This window comes from Serpula lacrymans (genome assembly GCF_000218685.1).
Source record: "Serpula lacrymans var. lacrymans S7.9 unplaced genomic scaffold SERLAscaffold_1, whole genome shotgun sequence".
Taxonomy (NCBI): domain Eukaryota; kingdom Fungi; phylum Basidiomycota; class Agaricomycetes; order Boletales; family Serpulaceae; genus Serpula; species Serpula lacrymans.
The window spans coordinates 4,863,483-4,887,500 of NW_006763290.1; the positions used below are offsets into that span (position 1 = coordinate 4,863,483).

Consider the following 24,018-nt stretch of genomic DNA (forward strand, 5'->3'; position numbering starts at 1 on the left):
CTGCTGTGGCTGCGGCACATGCTGGTGCGTATACGTCTGTTGTCTGTAGATGGGTCGCGACGGCTGCGTGACTTCTCTCTTTCGTCTTTCGTCTAATTGAAACTCTTCTCTTCGTGCCTCCCATGCGTAGGCTTGCGTTTTCCACTCAGCAAATGATTTTGGTAGGTCTCTCTGGATGATGACGAAATCACAGATTCGAGAGTGAAGATTCTTTTTGAGAATTCGATTGATCACGTCGAAGTGAGTGGTAGCGTCATATCCGGCCTTGTCCATGAGCGTTGTGAAATGGCTAAAGAATTCGTCGCAATGCTTATTCTCCTGCTTGTATGTCTCGATCTCGTTTACCGCCTGCGATCTTTCGTTTGGATTTCCGAATACTTGGGCTAGATCGGTTAGGACGGTCGAGAGAGTCGGCCATACGGGGGTAGTTGCGTCGAGAGCTTTGGTAAGCACGTTCTCTTTCCAAGCTTTTACTGTCGACGTTCCTTGGTCGCTGATTTTGGATAGGAGGTAGATGAGCTTCGTCTTCTTGTCTGGAAAGTAGGATGCGTAGGCGGTTAAGTACAACTGTAGTGCTTGGCGCCATGCTATAAATCGTTCCTTTTCTCCTTTGAATTCGAAGGGTTCTGCTGCGAGAGTTACTTTGCCGTGTAACTGCGTGGGGTTAGACATGGATGAGGGTTTTGGAGGAATTGGAGGTGGAGGTGGAGGTGGGCGTGTAGGTGGTAGTGGTAGGGTTTGTCTGGGTGGAGTCTCTGGTTCTATGGACGGTCTTGGGTTTCGATATTCGGAAAACACTTTGAAGAATTAAAACGAGTTTTATTTAGTTTGAATCGTAATCAAACTTGTCACTCCAATCGTTAGAAGTAAATCCAAAAATATTCTCTTCTTCTTCCAAATCTCTTTCTACCTGTGAGCTAGTGGTAGAATTACTGTCCAAGTTCGAGGTTGTTTCGTCTGGTGAGGGGGTCCTTTCTATGAGAACGTTTCCTTGAATCAACGAGGATACGGGAGGGATATAAGAGAAATTTCCGTGGGTCAGATGGTACGCTGGTTTATACTGCGAGTAGACTCTGTTGTTTTCTCGAATAAGTGTTCCCCAGAACTCGGTGTTGATCTCGGTAACGATGAAACGATCTGTGGGGTGGCGGATGACTAAATCAAAAACTTCTTTTCCGTAGTTTTGGTATTCTCTGAACAATCGACAGACGTTCCTGATCTGTCTTTGTTCTCTTTCCCAATTTCTTCCTTCGAGGATTTCGTGTCCAATCTTAAACACTAGTCTGCGAAATTGTGATATACAGGCTACTATCCTTCGTATTGCGTCGCGGCAGAAAGGGGTGACAACTAATACGTGGACTCCTGTTTTAAGATAATCTCGTGGGTTGAAGGCGTCGTTCTGTTCGGGAGTGAGGGGGACGTCGAAGAAGAATGGTATTTCCCGATAGAATTTGATGAGATCGGTTTCGTAAATTCCAATTCTTGTAAAAAGAAGTTCAAGAGGGGTAGGATTAAATGACGCTGTAACGTATACGTCAATTTTGGATGGTTCGAGGTAGGGCGTAAGGAATTCTAGGTAAGGTGCGGAGTAGGGTCGTCGGTGGATGATGATTCCACAGGGAAGTAGGTAGTGGATCTCTCTCCCGTCCTGTTCTGGTGAGAACGCAAGTTGGGGAGTTTCAACGTAGTTTGGAAGGTGATAGATGCGTGGAGAGATTCCGTCGGATAGTATGAGAAGAGCTGTCTTATGTTCTGCCACTCGTCATCTGAGGGCTCGTCTTTCTTCACTGTCGTTCCGACGAGGGGGTTCTAGAATTCTCTGTTCGTAGACTTCGATCGATAGGTGCTCTAGGTGTATCGAATTGAACCTGAACAATTCTCTGGATGCTTGATCGGATTCCCAAAAGCAGGTTTGAGCAGCTGCCGATGCGTACTCGAGTAAGCGCGACGTATTGACGGAGTTGGGAGATTTCGAATGCTAAATCGTCGACGGCTAGAACTAGTCCTTCTAGTTCAGAGATGGGGGAAGAGGCGGCTGATGAGTCTTCGTAATACTCAGTTTCTGTGTCGCTGCGGACAGGCTGGGGGTGCGTGGCAGCGTTGACAGGTACTGCAACGTGGAGTTCTCGGTTGTTGAGGGCGTGATGGAATTCCTCGAGTGAACGTCGTTCTTCGTCCGTTACTAGGCTCTCTCTGATGTTCGACAGTTTGACGGTTGTAGAAGTGATCAAAGACGACAGCTAGGGTGAGGACTTGAGCTAGAACAAGTAAGAGTATTACTTCGAGGTGGGTAGGAATGTTGGAGAGGACAACTAGCTAGCTTAGCTAGAAGGCAAGTGGTTGTTTTGGATGGGGAGGAGGACGGTGAATGACAACACGTCCGAGGGATGAAGGAAAAGGTGGGTTAGGGCTATAATGGGTTCGAGCGAGATGGTACGCTGTGAACGGATTGTAGAGTGAGCTTTCTATTTTGTGAGGCAACGATAAACTATAACAAAAACTAAACCTATCTCCTTCTGCACTTGCAGGGAGTAAGGGTCCAATGAGCTTTGAGGTCGACAGACGCTAGAAATATAGCGAGTAGAGGACTTTGAGAGGTAAGCTTCAAAGGTTCTTGTTGAGGAGTAAAGCGGGTAAATTCAGTAATAGAAAGCTAAGGAGCTATACATGAATAGGTACGTCTTTATATAGAGAACTGTCCGTTCCTCAGACCGAAAGGAGAATATACGAAAAGTGGTCTGAGGAATTAATCAACCAATAGGAAAAAGGGAGAGTAACTATCGTACGACTTCTGACTTGATTAATCAGCAGGTGAGAGACTTGTACTAATAATAGAAGATTGTTACGCGTGGTCAGGAACCGTATCCTCATGATGAGGTACGATTCTAGATAAGGCGTTTATTAGTATTACCAGGCTTTACTAGGGCTTGGAGCTGGTTGGCGAGATGCCTACTACCAGTCTCTACCCAGTGTGCTGGCTAGCTGGGAGCGATGCCCAGTCTCTGATCTGTGATATAAAGTGGTAGCGATGGTTAAGAAAGCCTGTGAGGGCTATGAGAAGTAAGATGGCAAAGGATACCTCTAGCCCTAGAGCCAGAGGTGTAACGGGAAAAGCGTCTGAGAACCAAGACATAACAAAGATAAGAAAATAGTAAAACGGTCCTTACACCCCCCTTCTACCCGTCTTCTTTGCCCCCTCACCATACATAATGTCACCACTTTCTATCCGCTTCTGTTGCTGATCCGTTGACCACCACATGCCACTGCTGATATCAGCAAAGCCCCGGTGGCCGGTCCAAATTGGGCAACAAGTCCATCTTCATGACGTCAATCTTCCATTGTATACTATTAAATCATCAGTTGCTCATCTCGCCTGGTTGGAGTGTGGGTGGGTAGTTTTCAAGCTGGAGAAGGTTCATCCCCTTGCATTGCCTATGTACATTGCTGTCCCATCCACTTGAGTACACTTATCCTCCATCCATGGTCTTTGCTACAGCTACACCTACTACACACTGCCTGGGACTCACTTGTTCCAAATTGGAACTACTCCTCTCCCTCCCTCGTTTGATCAGGTGGTCCAACACAACCAGTCCATTGGTAAGGCCATGGAACTGTCGGATTTGGACTAGGTGGTGGACCGGTGGCTCCAGTTTCTTTTTCTTCAGCAGAACATTCATTTACAGTGCGATTATTTTTGATTTTTGAATCATTTTTATGGACACATATTTTTTAGAATGCCTGACTGGCAATAAAGGATTTGTGTTGATACTGATAGTGTTTTGCCTTGCCCTTTTTTTACTGCATCTTCCCATGACATCATGATTTTCCTGCTCTCTTTTTGCTATTGGACTTTACTTTATGGCTGTACAAACCTGTGACATTACTCACAGCATTCATTGTTCTATCTCTTTCTTTTCCTTTTTTGACAATCTTATCCTGTACTACCTACGCAGGATTCGTCAGCATACATTCCTTCCTTCATGTTCCTTCTCATTCGTTTTGCACAGCTATACTGTGCATAGCCTACTTTTCTTTTACTATATAAACCCCTGTATTTTACCTTGTAAAAAAAACAAGAACTCCATTCCATACTTCTTCTCTAAATTCAAGTTCACTACTCTGCTGCTTGTGATCCAGTGTGGTCACAACACTTCCCACTGCTACCACTGTCAACTGCTGTCATCGTTACTTCCCATTTTTTGAAGTCATTGTCATCCCTTTCGATTAGAGTCCTTCTGAGCACTACAGTTTGTGCGTCAGGAGCCTGCTATCACTGGGAACCTCGTCACCTCGTCATCCTTGTTGTTCTCAAACCTACCATGTGCTACAATTAGCAAGGTAGTGCTCGTCTATACTCGCCACAAAGCCCCTATCTTTCTATAAATTCAACTATCCCTCCTCCTCAAAACCCACACTCATACACCTCTGGGTTTTACTTTGAAGGATCTTTATACATACCACCCCACGAACAACCAGACCACTCCACTGTTCTAGGAGGCAAAGCCCATAAACAAGTTCCGTGGAATCTGGGAGGATTGTGTGTTAGTTTGTTTTTGTGTGTGGTTTTCTAACAGCAGTTCTCATCTTCGACACCGCAACGCTGTTCGCAAATTTTATTCGAAGAATCCCTCGGCTCCTAGGAAGCTCAGAGGCATGGATTCGAAACTTTTTAATTACCTTTTTCAACCTATGCCCAAAAATCTAACTACTACCTCCGGTACTTGGTCTCGCCTGGAAGTTGAGCCTTAGAGGGGGGGTAGTGTTACGATAACACATTTTTGGACCTTTAATTTTCATTCTCCTCTTTAACCTTTTACTGTAGTTTTCTCACATTGTGCCATGCAGCACTTTCCCTTTTGTTCAAACTCCACTTTCTCACGCTGCGCTGCCTTTCCTTCTATTTTAGATACAAGTCTCTCACGCAGTGGAGCTTGTCACACGGGCTGCGCCCTCTGACATCATCAGCCACTGCCTTATCAAATGTATAGTACAACATGTACACACAACCTGTAGTAGTATATACCTCAATAGATCCAGGAGACTCCTCAGCGAGTCCTCCTGTTGTATCCTCACAACTAACTTGTTGAAGCTTAAAGGGGTAACCACTCCCTCATCATTATCTCTATAGTTAGTTCTAGTTGTGCGCCAGAGTAACAAACTCTTGGTTGTTACAAGACCCAAAATTAGCTCTATGAGGTCCAGAAATCTGGTGGACATATTGGTTGGGGTTAGGGCAAAATATTTGGTGGCCAAATTTTTGCTAGTGAGTGATTGCCAGCTCAAGGAGGAGTGGAAGAGGTGTATCAGGCAGAGGAGGCCAACAAGGCCAAGGAAGAGAAGAAGCAAGTAGAGGCAGAGAAGGTGGGCAGCTATTTTCTAAGTTTGGCAGAAGACTTGAAAGAAATATCTTGTTTGTATATATATGGTCAGACTGTTGGTTACTATAACTTTTGTTTAATTAAAAACCCTCTTCTTTGAATATTGCAGAACAGTGCTATAGCATTTTCTTTTGTTTTCTATTAATGTTTGAACCAACTAGTGTTTGCTGAATTGTGGGAGTATGGTGTCGGGCCGGAGTTGAAAGGGTGATGTGGCGGAGATGGCCGGCTTTGACAGTGAATAATTCAAGGAAATTCTCACGTTTCTGATTCTGCTCCTAACATCCAACTGTCGTCTTATTCGCCGACGCTGCTGTTCTGCCTGTCTCTTTCTTTTCTTCTTTTCCTTTTTCTCTTCTCTTTCATTCTCTCTCACCTCTCTGCCATCCTCACATTTTATATCTCCATCTCTACTGGACTCTCTGATTCCTTTTTCATCCGTCCTCTCTCCAGATATCTCTTTCCCCTGTAATTGCGTCGTTTTGGCTCCAAATTCAATTCTATCAACTCACATCTATCCAGGCCCATCATTTCACAACTCATTCCGAACTTTGACGCGATGAACTCAATGGGAGGCATGGGAGGTCCCGCTGAGGCTCCGGTACGTTGGTTTGCATGTCGTCCTTGAGAACTGATTCTGACCTATTCTTCTCTCGTATCCTTTTGTCGTTTGACATATCATTGTGATTTGCACCTCCATATTTTGAAATTCTGAATACAGAGACGGGCACATTTATATGTCGGGAATCTGAGTCCTCGGGTCACCGAGTATATGCTCACCGAGATTTTCGCCGTCGCAGGCCCTGTTCAGCACGTTAAAATCATTCCCGATCGCAACTATCAACACGGTGGTCTTAATTATGGCTTTGTTGAATACATGGACATGCGTGCTGCCGAGACTGCCCTCCAAACTCTCAATGGGCGTAAAATATTTGATACGGAAATTCGCGTTAATTGGGCTTACCAAGGCCAACAAAACAAGGAAGACACCACTGGTCACTATCACGTCTTCGTTGGCGATCTCAGCCCCGAAGTCAACGACGAGATTCTCGGTAAAGCATTCAGCGCGTTTGGAACTATGTCTGATGCTCGCGTTATGTGGGACATGAACTCTGGGAAGTCCCGTGGTTACGGATTTTTGGCTTTTAGAGATAAAACCGACGCGGAGCAGGCTATTGCCACAATGAATGGAGAATGGCTTGGTTCTCGTGCAATCCGTGTCAACTGGGCCAACCAGAAGACTCAAGGCAGTGTCGCAGTGGCATCCCCGCCTCGTCCAGGTGCAACCGGCGGTGCTCCCGCTCCTATCAATTTTCAGGGTGGACCCCTTTCCTATGATTCTGTAGTACAACAGACACCCTCCTACAATTCCACAGTTTACGTCGGCAATCTTGTCCCGTATTGCACTCAAGCCGACCTTATTCCACTATTCCAATCCATCGGATATCTCTCCGAAATTCGCATGCAAGCTGACCGTGGATTTGCGTTTGTCAAGCTCGACACTCATGAACATGCTGCCATGGCTATTGTGCAGCTCCAAGGCCAGATGGTTCATGGAAGACCCATAAAATGTAGTTGGGGTAAAGACCGAGCAGATGGCACGACAGCTCAGCCAGGTGGTCCGCTCAGTCCTACTCCTGCGTCTGCTCCATACGGAAATCTTGTTCGTGCATTCTATCATCTTCTCGACTAATATTGACTTCGCTTATTAGCCTATGTACGGTATGCCTCAGCCAAACACCTATGGACAATATGGCTTTGGTGGTTATGGTGGTTTTCCTAATCAAGCTGGCAGCACCGTTCCGGCAGGGATGGCTCAGCCTGCCGCTTCTGGAGGTGGTGCTCCTGGTATTGGTAGCATTGGCATGGCCGCTGCCACGCAAGCTGGTGCTGCGGATCCAAATGCAAACGTAGCCGGTGGTCAAGCTGGACAGGTTCAGTGGCCAGGAGGTGACCCGAGCTCTTATTATTCCAATTACTGGGGTGGTGAGTTTTATTCTGGGGCCAGCTTGTCGTTACTCAGCTGCATTTGTTTATACAGGTTACTACGGCCAGCAAGGGTCGCAAATGCCAACAGACGGCCAGCATCAGGGTACTGCTTAAAGAATGTTTATTCAAAGAAGACGGCTCAGCTTTTGCGTTCGATGATTTCCAATGTCTCCTGTTTTTGTTATCCTGGTATTTTCCCACCAGATAGTTCCTGCTTTTCTCGTCGTCTTTATATGCTTAAGCTTGTGATAGAAGTCTCGTTATGCAGCTGTAGCGAAGAAAAAATTGGCTTGTTTGGACCTTTTTGTTGCCCTCTGTAATGTTTTTTCGCTGGGGTGTCACATGATACTTGTTCGGTAAAAGGTGCTTTTACTTAATTATGTGAAATATTTACGGCATCACCGTTGGGCACGTAATCAGTTCAGTAATTGTTGTCATCTGGTGGTTGGTGGTCTTACAAGATGGGTCTGACAAACTTGCAGGTCAGTTGATAGAGTCCTTCCAACTCATGATGCATTGCAAAAGCATGATATCTTGAAGCCTCCTACACGCCAATTGATTCAATTGTAAGCAATCTATCATCATGATAGATGATGGGTATATTGGATTGTACTGTGTGGCTTAGTGCAAGCTATTTATGACTCAATTCATCAATTCATGCCTCTTTTTTGACCATGGTCCCAAATTTCTTGTTGAATACTCTGAAGTATATGCTCAGACTGTACAAAGTAACTTGCCAATGTTCATAAACAAAGATTGTATCAACATGTTCACATCTCACAGTCAAGTGTAGCTGTAGTTTTCCTTTTTTGTATTAGTGTCAATAGTGTACATTTTTGTATCACCCTCAATTCTTAGGGACTTAAAAGTGATACCTCCAAACAAACTTCGTCTTTGATCCAAGTTTGAAACACTGGGCTTGTGCCCAGATGGATTTGCTCGGCAAATTGCCAGAAATGCAGCTGCACATGAATTCTTAACAAAGCATTAGCAATCTGTAGAGATATATATATGTCTTCTCTGTGATTCTGATCAGGATGGTTAAGACCTACAGGATGCTACATCAGCCAGCATCTACAAGATGTCTGCTCAGCTATCACCTTGTGGCCACCCTACTCTGAATTTAGCCAATAAATACACCTGGATCCCCATAAATGTGAGGCAACGATAAACTATAACAAAAACAAAACCTGTCTCCTTCTGCACTTGCAGGGAGTAAGGGGTTCAATGAGCTTGAGGTCGACAGAGGCTAGTAAATATAGCGAGTAGAGGACTTTGAGAGGTAAGCTTCAAAGGTTTCCGTTGAGGAGTAAAGCGGGTAAATTCAGTAATAGAAAACTAAGGAGCCATACATGAATAGGTAAGGCTTTATATAGTGAACTGTTCGTTCCTCAGACCGAAAGGAGAATATACAAAAAGTGGTCTGAGGAATCAATCGGCCAATAAGAAAAAGAGAGAACAACTATAGTACGACTTTTAACTTGATTAATCAGTGGTGAGAGATTTGTACTAATAATAGAGGTTTGTTACGCGTGTTCAGGAACCGTATCCTCATGATGAGGTACGATCCTGAACAAAGTGTTTATTAGTATATCCAGGCTTTACTGGGGCTTGGAGCTGGTTGGCGAGATGCCTACTACCAGTCCCTACTCAGTGTGCTGGCTGGCTGGGAGCGATACCCAGTCTCTGATCTGTGATATAAAATGGTAGTGATGGTTAAGAAAGCCTGTGAGGGCTATGAGAAGTAAAATGGCAAATGATACCTCTAGCCCTAGAGCCAGAGGTGTAATGGGAAAAGTGTTCGAGAACCAAGACATAGCGAAGATAAGAATATAATAAAATGGTCCTTACAATAAACATCTGATGTTAGTGTCAGTTGTCCTCCAACTGCCTAACCCCAATCTTGTCAATGTCAAACCAAATTATGTCTGAGATATGAGTTCAGAAAGCTCAGGAGTTTGAGGGAGCTTTTACCACATATGTCCAAGATTCTCTCAATGTCTGTCAAAACCATGACCTTTGAGTTGCCGGAGTTTGGAGGATAGAGGTACACTTGTGAGAGTGGAGCGGAGTACAAGGTTTGGAGTGAATGAGGGGAGAGTAGAGGATGAAATAGGAGAGGAGTAAAGGCCCTTTGGAGAAGGACTTGGAAGACTTAGAAAGAACTTGGTAAAAAGGCATGAGGTGTTACGATCTCTATTGGACATTTAAGGACTGCTCATTTCTTTTTACTCATCGGTTATACCATCGGACCAATGACTCATTTCCTTCACGTACACTTCTGTTCCTCTTGCATTTGCAGTACCTATTATAGTACTTAGTCCTCAACGGACGGACCTGCCCTAGATAGGACCTAACTCCTATCACCGATTCCTTTCCATTATAAATACCATGTAACAGCAGTAGTATTCTGGAATACGATTCTACGCAGTTTACGCTTACAAAGCTAGACTCCTAAGATCAGACTTCTACTCAGAAGAAGACCAACTCTTGTTGGAAGAACTCAACTCAGAACTACGTTCTCGAACTTGTCTTCGGATAAGTCTCTTTACAAACCTCGACGAACCCTCAGACTTTGTTAAGCACTTTGTGCGTAACATGAGGAACTTATGGATATTCAAACTGCAAGAATGGAGTACAGGAGTTACATCTTATACAGTATATTATGGAGGGAGTGGAGTCTGTAAGGTGTAACTCATAATGTAGGAATATATGGAGGAAATGTATGGCAGACTGAAAGTCCGGGGTAGGAGATCAGAAGGTACAGGGCCATGCCAAATAGCAGAGCACAAGGAATGCAATTCTGGGAAAACAAAAGGCTTAGGAGTTCAAACTTGGGGGTTTCTGGCTATTTGGAGGTTCAGGTTCCCTGGCCTGTGGCATAGATATGACAACATCCTTAATAGTTGTGATAGTAGTAAGGATGGCAGGGAACATGGTGAAGTTCTATATCATGATAATGAGCTTTGTAAGTGATGTATGGATCTCGATCAGCCTCTAAATTCACTCCAAAGCATAGACCATATCGAGCCTAGGCAGCCTGGCCAGAGGTCACATGTCAGTGCTGGTGCATGAAGGCTTTGGCATGACCCCTTAATTAGTGTGCCAATACAATACAAACTCAAATACTGATGTATGTAGTCACATGCTTTAGACATTGTATTGAACCTACTATGCTCTGGTTTTTTGTACAAAACTATAGAAGTCCTTCTATGACTCTCGAAAATGAATGGAGTTAATGATGATATCATTTGTCACACCCCTTGTGATGTCAAAACACAAAGGTATGTGGGCATATTTTCTATGTTGTGAAGTTGCAATTAATCATTGCAATGCTAAGATGTGATGCTCTCTCTGAATTCTGTTGAACTGAAAATTTCTAGGACTTTGCAAATCCTGTTGTACATAAATAGCTACAATTTTATCCAGAGGATGCAGATTCACATCTCAAAGAAACATATCAAGCTAGCTAGTGGCTATTAATACAAATCCCCCACCCCCGTACAATATATTGGTTTATCAAACTACTTTGCTTTTGGACTAGACAAAGGGTGTGTATCACATATTGCTGATATACAAAAGGGGGGATATTGTAGTTATGTGTTTGTTGGTGTAGATAATTGTCAAGCTGGTTGGACTATCAAGCAAGAAAACCAGATAACTGTAGAAATTATATTATGTAAGTGAACCTCAGTACACTGCCTTAAGTTTTTATCTTATAATTATATCTGGCCACTTGTGGATATTTTGTGATTTTGCATGGTGTAACAACCAAGAGTTTGTATACTCTGGTGCACAACTCAGACAAGTTGTAGTGAAATGAGTGGGAGTGGTTACCCCTTAAGATGGGACCAAGGTAATTGTAGATAAACAACAGAAGGACTTGCTGAGGAGCCTCCTTGATCTATTGGGGTTCATATACATCTACAGACTATTTGTACATGTGTACTATATAGTTGATGAGGGCAGTGGCTGATAATATCATAGAGTGCAGCCCTTTGTGACCAGCTCCACTGCATGAGAGACTTGTATCTAAAAATAAAAAAAGGCAGCACAGCACAAGAAAATAAAGATACAAGTGGAGTTTGAAACAAAAAATAAAGTGTTGCATGGCACAACTGTGTGAAAACTAAGAAAGAAAGTTGAAGTGGAGAATGAAATTTAAAGGTCCAAAAATTATGTATCATAACACATGGTATTCATATTTACTTAGTGTACATATAAGAAGTACTATATGTATGTAGTTGGTGCTATGTGGCATATATGTCCAAATTGAGAATGCAAATTTAAGGTCCAAAAATTATATGTTGTAATGTAACAGCAAGTGTTACTGTACATGTGGCACCTTTAGTTATTTGTGAGAGAAAACACAATTTTTGAAGCTTTTACTTTCATTCTCTGCTTGAACTCTCTTTCTCAGTTTTCACACACTGTGCCATACAATGCTTTTCTTTTGTTTAAACTCCACTTTCTCGCACTGCTCTGTTTCCTTTTATTTATATAACTCTCTCATGTAGTGGAGCTGGTCACATGGGCTGTGCCCTATGATATCATCAGCCACTGCTTTATCAACTGTATAGTACATGTACAACATGTACAAATAACTTGTAGTAGTATAAATATGCCAATAGATCCAGGAGACTCCTCAGCGAGTCCTCCTGTTGTATACCCACAACTAACTTGATCATATTCTAAAGGTTTACCCACTTCTCCTTCTATCCTCTCTGCTTGTTGTTGTGTGTGCTAGAGTATCAAAACTTTGGTTGTTTAGGCTATGGTTTCTGGACCTCCGAGCAGCCAGAAACTCCTCAGTCCAAACTCCCCAATTTTTGGTTTTCTCATAGTTATGCTCCTCCTGTTCTGCCGTTTAGAATAGTTCTGTACCTTGCTCCCATATGATCCTCCAAATATCTGCTCCAATTCTCCTGCCCCGGACTTCCAGTCTGCCATATGTTTCCTCTGCATGTTCTCATATTCCTCATGGACTCTGTAGTTGGACCTTATGGTATACTCCCCTCATATTAAATTTCCTCCTTGCTAGATAGTTGTCTGCATGGAACTTTGTACCTACATTATGAATTACTCCTTATAGACTCCACTCCCTCCAATAGTATATAAGCTGAAACTCCTGTACTCCATCCCTGCAGTTCAAATATCAATAAGTTCCTCGCCCTTTTTACCCAAGTCCCTTTCTAAGTTTTCCAGTCCTTCTCTGAAGGACTTTTACTCCACTCTACTTTCATCCTCCACTCTTTCCGCTGTCATGCACCAAAGTTGATTGGTAGCATGGACAGGTGTCAATAACGAAGCGAATATTCAAAAAGACTCGCCTTTGCGCCACACAGGCACAGTGCCACGTGGAATAGTAATTAATATTGCCCTTTTCGAACTTGTGGCTGATCAGCACCACCTCTATTAGGCAATCCAGTCATGCTCACCTTTGCTTTTCCATCCGGTACTTTCCGCATTTCGGCATTTCGGCAAATTTTCGCATCACCACTGGCTACACATTGCATTGCGCCCTCGCTTTTGTCGTTTCCCTTACTCCCCTTCCTTTGCCTAGCCCCACCATGGGCCCCTTCCTCTCCTTTTTATTCTCACCTGACGGTCGTTTCTGGATCCCCATTCTAATCCACTTTTTCGTCACCTCCACCCTCCTCCTCCTCATTTTATTTGCACCCCCACCATTTCTGATGTCACCACTTCCTATCCGCTTCCGTCGCCGATCTGTTGACTACCACGTGCCACTGCTGATATCAGCAAAGCCCCGGCGGCCGGTCCAAATAGGGCAACAGGTCCATCTTCATGACGTCGATCTACCATCATATACTATCAAAACATCGGTCGCTCGTCTTGCCTGGTTGGAGCGTGGGTGGGTAATTTTTGAGCTGGAGAAGGTTCATCCCCTTGCGTCGCCCATGTTCATCGCTGTCCCATTCACTTGGGTACACTTATCTTTTGTCCATCGTCTTCACTACAGCTACACCTACCACACGCTGCCTGGGACTCACTTGTTCCAAATTGGAACTACTCCTCTCCCTCCCTCGTTTGATCAGGTGGTCCAACACAACCAGTCCATTGGTAAGGCCGTGGAACTGTCGGATTTGGACTAGGTGGTGGACCGGTGGCTCCAGTTTCTTTTTCTTCAGCAGAACATTCATTTACAGTGCGATTATTTTTGATTTTTGAATCATTTTTATGGACACATATTTTTTTAGAATGCCTGACTGACAATAAAGGAACTGTGTTGATACTGATAGTGTTTTGCCTTGCCCTTTTTTTACTGCATCTTCCCATGACATCATGATTTTCCTGCTCTCTTTTTGCTATTGGACTTTACTTTATGGCTGTACAAACCTGTGACATTACTCACAGCATTCATTGTTCTATCTCTTTCTTTTCCTTTTTTTGACAATCTTATCCTGTACTACCTACGCAGGATTCGTCAGCATACATTCCTTCCTTCATGTTCTTTCTCATTCTTTTTGCACAGCTATACTGTGCATAGCCTACTTTTCTTTTACTATATAAACCCCTGTATTTTACCTTGTAAAAAAAACAACAAGAACTCGATTCCAGACTTCTTCTCTAAATCTCAAGTTCACTACTCACTACTACTTGTGATCCAGTGTGGTCACAACACTTCCCACTGCTACCACTGTTAACTGCTGTCATTGTCACTCGTCACTTTTGAAAGTGATTGTCATCCCCTTCGATTAGAGTCCTTCTGAGCACTACAGTTTGTGCGTCAGGAGCCTGCTATCACTGGGAACCTCGTCACCTCGTCATCCTCGTTGTTCTCAAACCTACCTTGTGCTACAATTAGCAAGGTAGTGCTCATCTATACTCGTCACAAAGCCCCTATCCTTCTATAAATTCAACTATCCCTCCTCCTCAAAACCCACACTCATACACCTCTGGGTTTTACTTTGAAGGATCTTTATACGTACCACCCCACGAACAACCAGACCACTCCACTGTTCTAGGAGGCAAAGCCCATAAACAAGTTCCGTGGAATCTGGGAGGATTGTGTGTTAGTTTGTTTTGTGTGTGGTTTTCTAACAGCAGTTCTCAACATCGACACCGCATTCACTTCATTGAGTTAGGGACTGCTCCCCAGCATACCTCTGTCCTCCAAAACTCTAATTACTCCAAAGGTCAAGGTTCTGACAAGCCTTTGTAATGACACCCATATGATTTCATTGGAGAAAGAGTATGTGTTCTTAAATGCCATATATATTGGGTGGAAAAGATGCTGGGAACATTGTTGGAGATTTGGACCCCTAAGAGCATAGGAACAAGCATGAGAGAAGGATATTCTTTGGCAAAAGGATGCCATAAAATGTAAATACAAAGCTTCTTGTATACCAAATATATGTAAATACGATGTGAAATATAGTAATAGCCACAAAAGGCTGGATACCATAAGATAAAATCTTTAGGTAAAGCCCCAAAGTTTACCTACATAATATAATTTCTACAAATATGGCATTCATTCCCTGCCTCACACTCAAACCCTATATAGAAGATCTTCCTATTAAACTCTCATGCTGCCAATTTCCAGTCCATGTGGCAATTACCATGACTCTCAATAAATTTCAAGGCCAATCAATCTGTATGGCACATTGGGCTGGACTTACATATTCCTGTCTTCTCTCATGGTCAATTAGACATGGCCCTTTCATACTGCACTCCTGGAGATAGGATAAAGGTGTTATTCAAAGAGGGTTCAGAGGATACAAAACCCTCAATATAGTGTATCCAAAGATGCTAACTGGCTTCTTTTTTGATTGGTAAGCTCTTTAGTATTGACATCTCCCAAACTGATTATCTTTATTTTCTTCAAATATAGATGTTAACATGTTTTCTTCACTTTTCACCTCTCATATTTTTGTAAACTAGATAGAGACTGTTATGCCTGTACCATGAAATTGTATCTTGCATTCTTATTATTTTTGTGTCAGTCAACCACTTTAGGGCCAACTCAAGGGACAATAATATAGTAACCAATCTCAGTCTCATTCAGCCATGTCTGACACAAATGGCAAAGCTGCGGTATATGCGGTATATGGTGGTAGTAGCGTGGGGAACTGTTCTGAAGTGGCTGTGACTACATACCTTGACAGCGAATCTCAGCTCCGACCAAACCTAAAATTTGCCACCGTATCATCGACTTTCAGATTCTACAATCGCGCCCTGGTCGTAACTTGCACATCGCATCGTCAAATAATTCAATATGGTACTGTCGTCGTTCACTAAATTCAGACTCTTTTTATCTGACAGTTACACTTTATTAGACCTTAGCTGTCGATCTCCTTAACCCGTCCGCTGAACATGAAAAGCGACAGCACAAGCTTAAACGCCTTGTGCAATCTCCCAATTCGTACTTTATGGATGTTAAATGTCCAGGTCAGCCAGGCATTCCAAGTTGATGTCTCTGTCGCTCACCCTGATCTTAGGTTGTTTCGCCATAACAACGGTATTCTCCCATGCTCAAACTGTTGTACTCTGCGCTGCATGTGCAAGCGTACTGTGCCAACCTACTGGAGGAAGGGCAAGGCTGACAGAAGGTTCGTCCTTCGTTACTATTGATTCTGAAGTCACTGACTGTGGTTTAGGATGTTCATTTCGCCGGAAGAACTAAGCTACTATAGATCTTAGTTCTTTAGTTCTTCTCGCTGTGCTGTGCGTTGTCCCTTTCCAAAATTATGTCCCTTTAGTGTGTACTATCGAACCCTGAATTATCACGGGCAAAACGGGATTGATCGTAGTGGAACTTGTTGTAGGTAGGGAGGCTTGTATCTACCACCAGTTTGGCTCAAATTCCATCACACTATCTCTACATGACAGAGGTTGTAAAAGTATGAGAACAACGCATCTATTCTGCGTCAGAGGAATCACATCAGTCTGAATGAAATGCTTCTGCCTTGAGGGGTATAGTAGACTCTCATAATCCGACATCAGAATGTATGAGTCATTGGGGATTATGGGCTCTGAGAGAGGCATTATAGGGACAAAATGAAGATTGGTGGATACAAAATTCTATGGGTTTTAAGGGGTTATGGGTTATCAGGCCCTTACAGCCTAATCATAGAGTAAGATCGTTAGGCCTAACGCCATTTGTCTTTTAAGTAGTTCTAGTTGGTATCAAATCTGTCCTCCACTTTCTAATAAGGTACCTCGTGGAAGAGCTTTGACACGCTCTCTCCGTAATGACTGCGTCTGATAACCTCCGCAAGCACAGCTCCTATATCGATGACCTCGATCTTACTGCACTTCGCCTGATTCTCCCTCTGAGGCAACGTGTTTGTCACAATCAATTTTTCCAGTATGCTTTCTTCCACAGCTGTGAGAGCATTGCCACTCAAGATACCGTGGGTGACGATAGCATAAACTTTGGCTACGTTAGCTTCCGCAAGGTGCTGAGCTGCTAAACATAATGTGCCACAGGTGTCGGCCATGTCATCAACAAGTATGGCAATCTTGTCCTTGACTTGACCAACCAATACCATCCTGGAAACCTCGTTGGCCTTTTTACGTTCCTTGTGAAACAATGCAAAATCAACACCCAGCCTATCTGCAATAGATGTTGCCCTAATAATCACAGTCAACGCACAGCTTCTCAATCGCCACCTGGATTGCATTACCTCTTTGCGCCACCTGCATCAGGGGATACTATCACGACATCATTCAAATTGAAATGCGTGCGAATATATAGGATCGCAGACGGTTCGGCGTACAGCTAATGTTGAGGACCCACGTTTAGGACCATGCGTGGCAGCCTTCCAATGAAAGTACTTACACTATAGTTCGATACTATGAGCGCATCGACAGCCAAAAGTGTGGAGACCAACTTACTTATCCACAGGGACATCGAAAAACCCTTGAATTTGAGATGCATGGAGGTCCATGGTCTGCACACGATAATGTGTGGGGTGGGGTAGAAATCCATACGTTACAGTCCAGGGGGGTTAACGAAGAGAGAGATGATAGGCCCTGGTACGAAAAAAATGAAAGCGCACTCACAATGACATGATCACATCCCGACTTTTGCAACATGTTGGCGACCAGCTTCGCCGTGATAGGAGCCCTGCTTTTGTCTTTCTTGTCTTGCCTTGCGTACGGGAAGAGAGGTAAGACAGCCGTGATTCGTTTGGCGCTGGCGATCTTGCAGGCGTGGATCATGATACACAATTCCATGAGCGCTGTATTGACCTCGGCGCAACCAGTGTTTATGATATAAACATCGTCCTCTCGCACACTTTGTGCTATGCGTACGTTAGTCTCTCCGATTCCACTTTTTGTCACTTCAGCTTTGGCGAGGGGTAAACCAAGGCTAGAGGAGAGGGTTAATGATCATATATGTCAATTTGCGGATTTATTCACCGTCGAGCAATTATCTCAGCTAGCTCTGGATGGCTCGTGCCTGTCGTAATAAGTCGTCAAACCTGCTGGAATAATAAAACTGTAGGTTATACCAGCAAAGATCTTGACTCCACTTCCGTTTAGCATGTCAGCGTTGCGTTCAGATCGAGATATTGATGCTGTAACTCAGTTTCTCTGCGCCATGAATTAGTAATATTTTCCCGTGGCCGTCACTTACTGGTTTGTGCCACAGCGAGTGTGAGAAGAACTGTTGGCAAAAACCTGCTGCTTACATAACCCCCGGCTTAGCGAAGTTGCTTGTCAGAAAATCTTGGATTCGTTGCAATTGGTCCTCAGGTTAAGGAACTCCAGTTTAGTATCGTCGCAAATGATCACTCGACTGCAACCACAGGGTCTCCATACATTCCTTACATCTTACGCTTGTGGAAAGCAACAAATTCGGGCTATTCGAGCGTTTGCAACGTACCGGAACCGGTGCAGTCACCTTCACTCTGCTAAATGTTTCCCTGCTATAAGAGCGCATAATGCTAGAGAAAAGGTTTGTCTATATTGTAGTCTTATTTTCCATCTCTAACGTTATTGTTTTAGCACGCTTTCCACACCTCTGCACCACTCTGCGTTGTACAAGACCCTTACAAGGTTCTTGGTGTTAGCAAAGATGCACCTAGTGCTGAGATAAAGAAGACTTATTTTGCAGTATGTATAAAAAATCAATAATTGCGTCCTTTGTATTCACAACTCAACGTATTAGCTTGCTCGAAAATATCATCCTGACACAAATTCAGATAAGGGGGCGCAAGAAAAATTTGTAGAAATCCAGGAGGCATATGATGTAGGACGCAGCACCTCAAGGTATTGCATGCAGTCGCTAACTACACCACTGTTTGCATAGGTTTTAAAGGATGACAAGAAACGTGCTGCATACGATAAATACGGTGCAGCATCTCAGCAACCTGGCTTCGATCCAAATGCCTTCTCAAGGGGAGCTGGCGGGTTTTCTGGATTTGGTGCTCCTTTTGGTAACGGTGGCTCGTTTTCCAATGACCTCTTTGATCAATTATTCGGTGGTGGATTTAATGATCGAACTCGAAGTACTGGGTTTGGACAGAATATGAGAGGGAGCGACACCGAAGCCAGTGTTACAGTGAGCTTTATGGATGCTTGCAAAGGCACTGTACGCACTATCAACGTCAATCCTCTTTCTACATGCACAACCTGTACCGGTTCGGGACTAAGGCGTGGAGCAAAACGGTCCGCTTGCGGGACTTGTGGTGGGACAGGAACAAGGACATTCGTCATAGAAAGTGGGTTTCAGATGTCTAGCACTTGTGGTTCTTGCTATGGTACAGGCACGACGATTCCTCGTGGGAGCGGTTGTGTAGATTGTGGGGGCCAAGGCCATGTAAGGACAAAAAAGACAGTGAAAGTTGACATACCACCCGGTGAGCAGTTACACTAAGGATAATAAATACTTTGTGGATCCTGATATCGTCACACAGGAGTGGAGGATGGCATGTCACTTCGAGTTCCAAATGCGGGGGATGCACCAGTGACAGGCAAAGGCAGCAATGGCGATCTGATTGTTCGAGTGAACGTGACCGCTTCAAAGGTATTCCGAAGGCAAGGTGCCAATTTACATCACGAGTCACGAATACCACTTCACACCGCACTGCTTGGCGGACGCGTACGTGTACCAACGCTTGACGGTAATGTAGACGTACGTGTGCCCAACGGAACTCAGCATGGGGAAGAAATGGTCCTTAAAGGTCATGGTGTCCCATCAGTCTTCAGTGGTGATAAAGGGGATCTTTTTGTCTCCTTCTCAGTTCAGATACCCAGGTGAGGGCATACAATATTATTAATTGTCGGCGGTTAGATATCTCGTTTCCGCAGATCCTTAACGATGCGACAACGCGAGATCTTGCAGCAATATGCAGATGATGTTGAAGGACGGACTACAGCACCAGCCAAGGAACATTCTTCCTCGGGCGAGAAAGCCAGTGCTCCCACGAAAGATCCAACACCGACACCGATCGCAAAGGATGCTGTTGATGAACACAATGGTACGACTTCTTTTGCTTCTTTGTCGCCATCTCCCAAGGGTGGTTGGACCTCTCGTGTATGGAAGAGGATACAAGGGCTCATTGATTTCTAATTTATCTATTTTTGCTAATTGCCTTCGTGCTTCGACGCTTTCTTCTCGACAACCTATATTGACGACTCTCACCCACAATCGACAGAAGGTCACACTGGTAGCGAAATGACAGATAGCGGGACATCGGAAGATGCGGAGCGAGGGGAGAAGAAAAGAGCAATTGCATAGTTGAAAGGATGAAGAAGGTGGAAGCATCATGAGCTCACGTTATTAGATACTATCGGCACCTTGCTGCATCTTGACTAAGGAGTACTAAAGCCATCACTTCTATTGAGTTTATCCTACTAGTCTCCAGAATAGAGCGCTGGATTAGGTTTACCCTTTGGGTTTGAGTTTGCGAGGGTCTTACTGCCCAGATCGGAGTCTGGACAGTGTCCAGCTGATTACCTGTTTGACTTCGCCATCGCCATGAGGTAAGTGCCCCTGCTACTGCGCAGCATACGAAAGGTCTTGTACATCACCAACAGCTGCCGCGAATGCTTTGATTCGATAGTATGTGTGACGCCGATACGCGCTATCTTTGAAGTAAAAATCTGTCCAAACGGCGATCTAGCATAGGATCTTCGACTCTCAGGAAGTCTTGCTGTCTTGTCAATGACTTGTGCAACGAGGCTAATGTTCCCCAAAGACCTTTCTATTCCCCATTCGCATTCGGGTCGCAAGCTTTTTCTTTCACGGTCTCCAGAACGGTAAGATCTTGGTGTCACTCATATGCTTCTCTTCTTTGTCACTCAGTGGCCCCTTCAATTTGCAGTCCAAATTCTGCTCTAAAGCCAAATCGATAATCCTACTCCAAAGTCTAAAGCCAGCGCGTCACACCTTTCTTTGAGCGGTCCGCTCGTTAAACTTGAATGGCATTCCAAGGTCCTTCAGAAGTCTTCTCTATGTGTACGACTTAATGGTTCGATCTGATCATCGAAGCCACCCTTGCCCAAGGCCAGTATGGGTATAAAGTGGGCTAGAGTACAATGCAGAGACTTGGAATCTTGAGTTTCTCAGTTTCTGTCCTGTTTCTCAAATCATACTCCTCAAGACATGACACTTTCGATTTTCGGTGTTCAAACACTGCCATCCCGTTTACATCTCGCTATTTCTCCGACAAAGCAGGTTCAGTGTCTTGAAAAACCCTTGGAATCATCAAAAAGCAGCTCGAGTTCTATAGCCCACGACTCTTATGACAGTACCCTTGCTGTTCAAGGTCATCCATTATCAACATGGCGACTGCTGTTCGCGCATATCGGGTAAGGATCTCAGTCGTTTGCGGCCAGATGCACGTCCTGAATTTTACCTGACAAGTGCCGCGATGACCCTGTTTCTTGCTACAACTGACTCGGTTGGTTTTCCGCTTAATTTCACTTACCATTTTCTGACTGAGATCTACGTTAGACTATCGTATCAACCAGCTTGCCAACAATTACTAATGATCTTCGAGCTTCGCAAAGCCAATACACCTGGGTTGGTGTCGCATATATGCTCACTCAGACGGCTTGCCAGCCGTTATATGGAAGAATATCTGATTTGGTTGGCCGAAAGGTGCGTCTATAGGATGTGAATTGTAATTGTGTAGATCTTTACCTTCAATCGCGATACAGAACCTTTTATACTCGAGCATGATTATATTTGCAACGGGATCTTTACTCTGTGGCGTGGCAAAGGTACTTAACTCTACATATCTTTTCTGACACCTTTCTTATTTTCTAATCTAGTCAATATTGTGGCTTATAATTGCACGGGGTGTGGCTGGCTTGGGCGGGGGAGGAATTGTTAGTTCGGTTTGGGTTATCACCTCAGAAATCGTCGAGCCACAAAATAGAGCCAAGTGGTCGCAAGCTCTCAGTGTCACCTGGAGTTGTTCCGCTATTGCAGGGCCTTTGTTAGGAGGGTTTTTCAGCAGTATGTATATACGCTCGTTAAAATGCTCTTACTGATAATACCAACACAGGTAGCTCATCAACGATTAGTTGGAGATGGGCTTGTGAGTCCTTTGCAGTATGACTGGTTCCAACCTTACTTATATTTTGTTCGCAGTCTATCTTAATTTACCTGTTTGTCTGGTTGCATTTGTTATCCTTTCCATGTCACTACGGCATGTTCCACTCGGGCGCGCTGACGACGCTTCCTGGAGATCTTTTGGGCAGAGATTTGATTTTATTGGACTGTAAGTTAACAGAAATAAGTTAGCCAAAATACTGACGTTTTTCTAGGCTGTTGTTCATGGCTGGTACCAGCAGTGTGGTTGTTGGATTTAGCTTCGCGGAGACTAATGGCTGTATGTTGTTAATTATTATCAATCATAACTCAGTTTATCAAAACTTAACTTCAGGGACGTCCGTTTCCACGCTACTATTAATCACATTGGGGCCAGCTGTCCTCATCGCTGGAGGCCTTTATGAGGTGTTCACAACTCGCGATGCTTTGTTTCCGGCGACAATCTTCCGCCAGTTCTCTATCAGTAATCCCATTTTTCTTTTCCACGAGCAGTGTATACTCATATCATGTCACTAGTTGCAATACTCGTTGTTACCTTTTTGCATAACTTTGCATTCACTGCTGGGACTTTCTATTTGGCGCTATATTATCAGGTCCATATATTATCTTTTATATCGCTATTAGAAGCTCGCTGATTTTTGTGCGTCCTCAGCTCGTCAACGGTGCAACGCCTCTTCAAGCTGGTGTACAAATGCTACCATATTCTTTGGGCTCATCTTTGGCTTCTGTTCCTGCAGCTTGGTTCATTGGTTTTTGCCAAAAGCGAACGAAGGATACCAGTGGCCAAAAGTGGATAACATGCGGTGGATTGATAATATCGACCCTAGGTTTTGGTTAGTACAGTATAACACGTTTCTTATGAACGTAAGCTGAGGCCGAAATTAGGTCTTATGAACCTCCTTCATGAGCGTTCATCTCACGTTTCTCAGGCTGTATATCCCCTTATATCTGGAGTCGGATTGGGAATGCTCTTTCACGCGCCCTATCAAATTTTTACTCGAGCTCTGAAACCTTCAGAACTCGCAACAGGAACAAGTGCGTTCTTCCTTGTCAGATTCACAGGCGCCACAGTTGGTTTAGTAAGCTTCTCTCTCGAATACGACATGTCCTTCACTAAACTTGAACTAGGCAGTGGCGGGTAATATCTTCTACGGCCACCTTTCGCACGGTATCTCGAGCAACTACGTTTCAAGCTCGACCATTGATTGGAAGCCTTCAAGCTCCGCTGAGCCTCTCAGATCGGAAGTTTTACATGGTGTATCACTAGCCATCCAGGTGATCCCGCCCATAAAACAAGCCCCAGTTTCAACTCGCTGACTTCATTAACAGGCCATCTGGACGGTTTGTGCACCTTGCTTAGGGGGTGCTCTAGTAGTGCGGCACCCTTTCATCTTTCTCCTAGGGGATCGCCAATAACTTAATTGTTTCCTTTAGCTTTCCGTATTCCTGAAGCGTGTGCCTGTGGAAGAAGCAGTCGATCTCGCATACGACTTAGATAAAAGCTCTACTGACTCCACGCCTGTCAATTAGGGTAATAAGGAAGAAGCTATTCCAGGTGGTCTTGTCACTTCCTTTGTTGTATAATTAAATAAAGACAATAAAATAGCAGACTCTTCGAGTGTCACAAGGCACTCGATCGGTTGATTATGAATTAGCTGTAAGTTCTAAGTTAAAGGTAGAAACACCCATTGTCGCAAAATGAATCTTGTAGAAGGGAAGCCATTGGATCCTTGGATCCTTGGAGCCGAACTCTCAAACTGTGGCATACACTTGGCATTACAATGTAGGCGGCAGCGGTTCCTGCTCGTGACAAATGAAAGATAAGGAATAGCGAGGCGAAGTTTGCCATCTGAACTTAAAATGGATGAACTTTCCGTGTATTGCAAGAGAAACATATTCAATCAAGAATACTGTATCCCCCGATGTAGCCAAATTAAACTTCGTCTTGACATGGCTGTCATGAAATCAAAAGGCCCCGAGCGAAGAATGTCCTGCCATACTGCCTCATGTTGAGAACTCGGATTGCTTCGAGTCGCTAGATGATGATTTTATCGAGACCGTGTGTAAAACCGCGGCCATCATCGCAAATGAAGAGCCAAATGATATCTGTCGCACTTTGTG

General features: G+C 44.1%; 5 protein-coding genes across 5 annotated transcripts; 4 read left to right on the forward strand and 1 right to left on the reverse strand.

The window, feature by feature from the left end:
• Positions 1-5,662: 5,662 nt before the first annotated feature.
• On the forward strand, positions 5,663-7,809 carry SERLADRAFT_455426 (uncharacterized protein; the record flags this gene model as incomplete). The annotated part of the gene is made up of 4 exons (XM_007312798.1): positions 5,663-5,979; positions 6,100-7,041; positions 7,091-7,364; positions 7,420-7,809. The coding sequence occupies 4 exons, from the start codon at positions 5,938-5,940 to the stop codon at positions 7,479-7,481; spliced, it is 1,320 nt and encodes a 439-aa protein (XP_007312860.1).
• Positions 7,810-15,524: 7,715 nt separating this feature from the next.
• SERLADRAFT_376403 (uncharacterized protein) lies at positions 15,525-16,262 on the forward strand (the record flags this gene model as incomplete). Its single annotated transcript, XM_007312799.1, has 4 exons — positions 15,525-15,606; positions 15,665-15,776; positions 15,827-15,937; positions 15,986-16,262. 4 exons carry the CDS (start codon positions 15,604-15,606, stop codon positions 16,009-16,011), a joined length of 252 nt encoding a protein of 83 aa, XP_007312861.1.
• Positions 16,263-16,331: 69 nt separating this feature from the next.
• On the reverse strand, positions 16,332-17,983 carry SERLADRAFT_444553 (uncharacterized protein; the record flags this gene model as incomplete). Its single annotated transcript, XM_007312800.1, has 5 exons — positions 16,332-16,961; positions 17,015-17,109; positions 17,394-17,703; positions 17,754-17,793; positions 17,846-17,983. 5 exons carry the CDS (start codon positions 17,877-17,879, stop codon positions 16,535-16,537), a joined length of 906 nt encoding a protein of 301 aa, XP_007312862.1.
• Positions 17,984-18,071: 88 nt separating this feature from the next.
• On the forward strand, positions 18,072-20,225 carry SERLADRAFT_455437 (uncharacterized protein; the record flags this gene model as incomplete). The annotated part of the gene is made up of 7 exons (XM_007312801.1): positions 18,072-18,291; positions 18,342-18,449; positions 18,505-18,585; positions 18,646-19,195; positions 19,253-19,592; positions 19,647-19,816; positions 19,994-20,225. 7 exons carry the CDS (start codon positions 18,121-18,123, stop codon positions 20,074-20,076), a joined length of 1,503 nt encoding a protein of 500 aa, XP_007312863.1.
• Positions 20,226-20,943: 718 nt separating this feature from the next.
• On the forward strand, positions 20,944-23,427 carry SERLADRAFT_432641 (uncharacterized protein; the record flags this gene model as incomplete). Its single annotated transcript, XM_007312802.1, has 15 exons — positions 20,944-21,149; positions 21,205-21,241; positions 21,295-21,441; positions 21,501-21,563; positions 21,615-21,801; positions 21,851-21,883; positions 21,937-22,066; positions 22,113-22,177; positions 22,232-22,360; positions 22,414-22,490; positions 22,550-22,730; positions 22,783-22,976; positions 23,026-23,172; positions 23,227-23,238; positions 23,332-23,427. The coding sequence occupies 15 exons, from the start codon at positions 20,944-20,946 to the stop codon at positions 23,425-23,427; spliced, it is 1,704 nt and encodes a 567-aa protein (XP_007312864.1).
• Between the last annotated feature and the right edge of the window lie 591 nt (positions 23,428-24,018).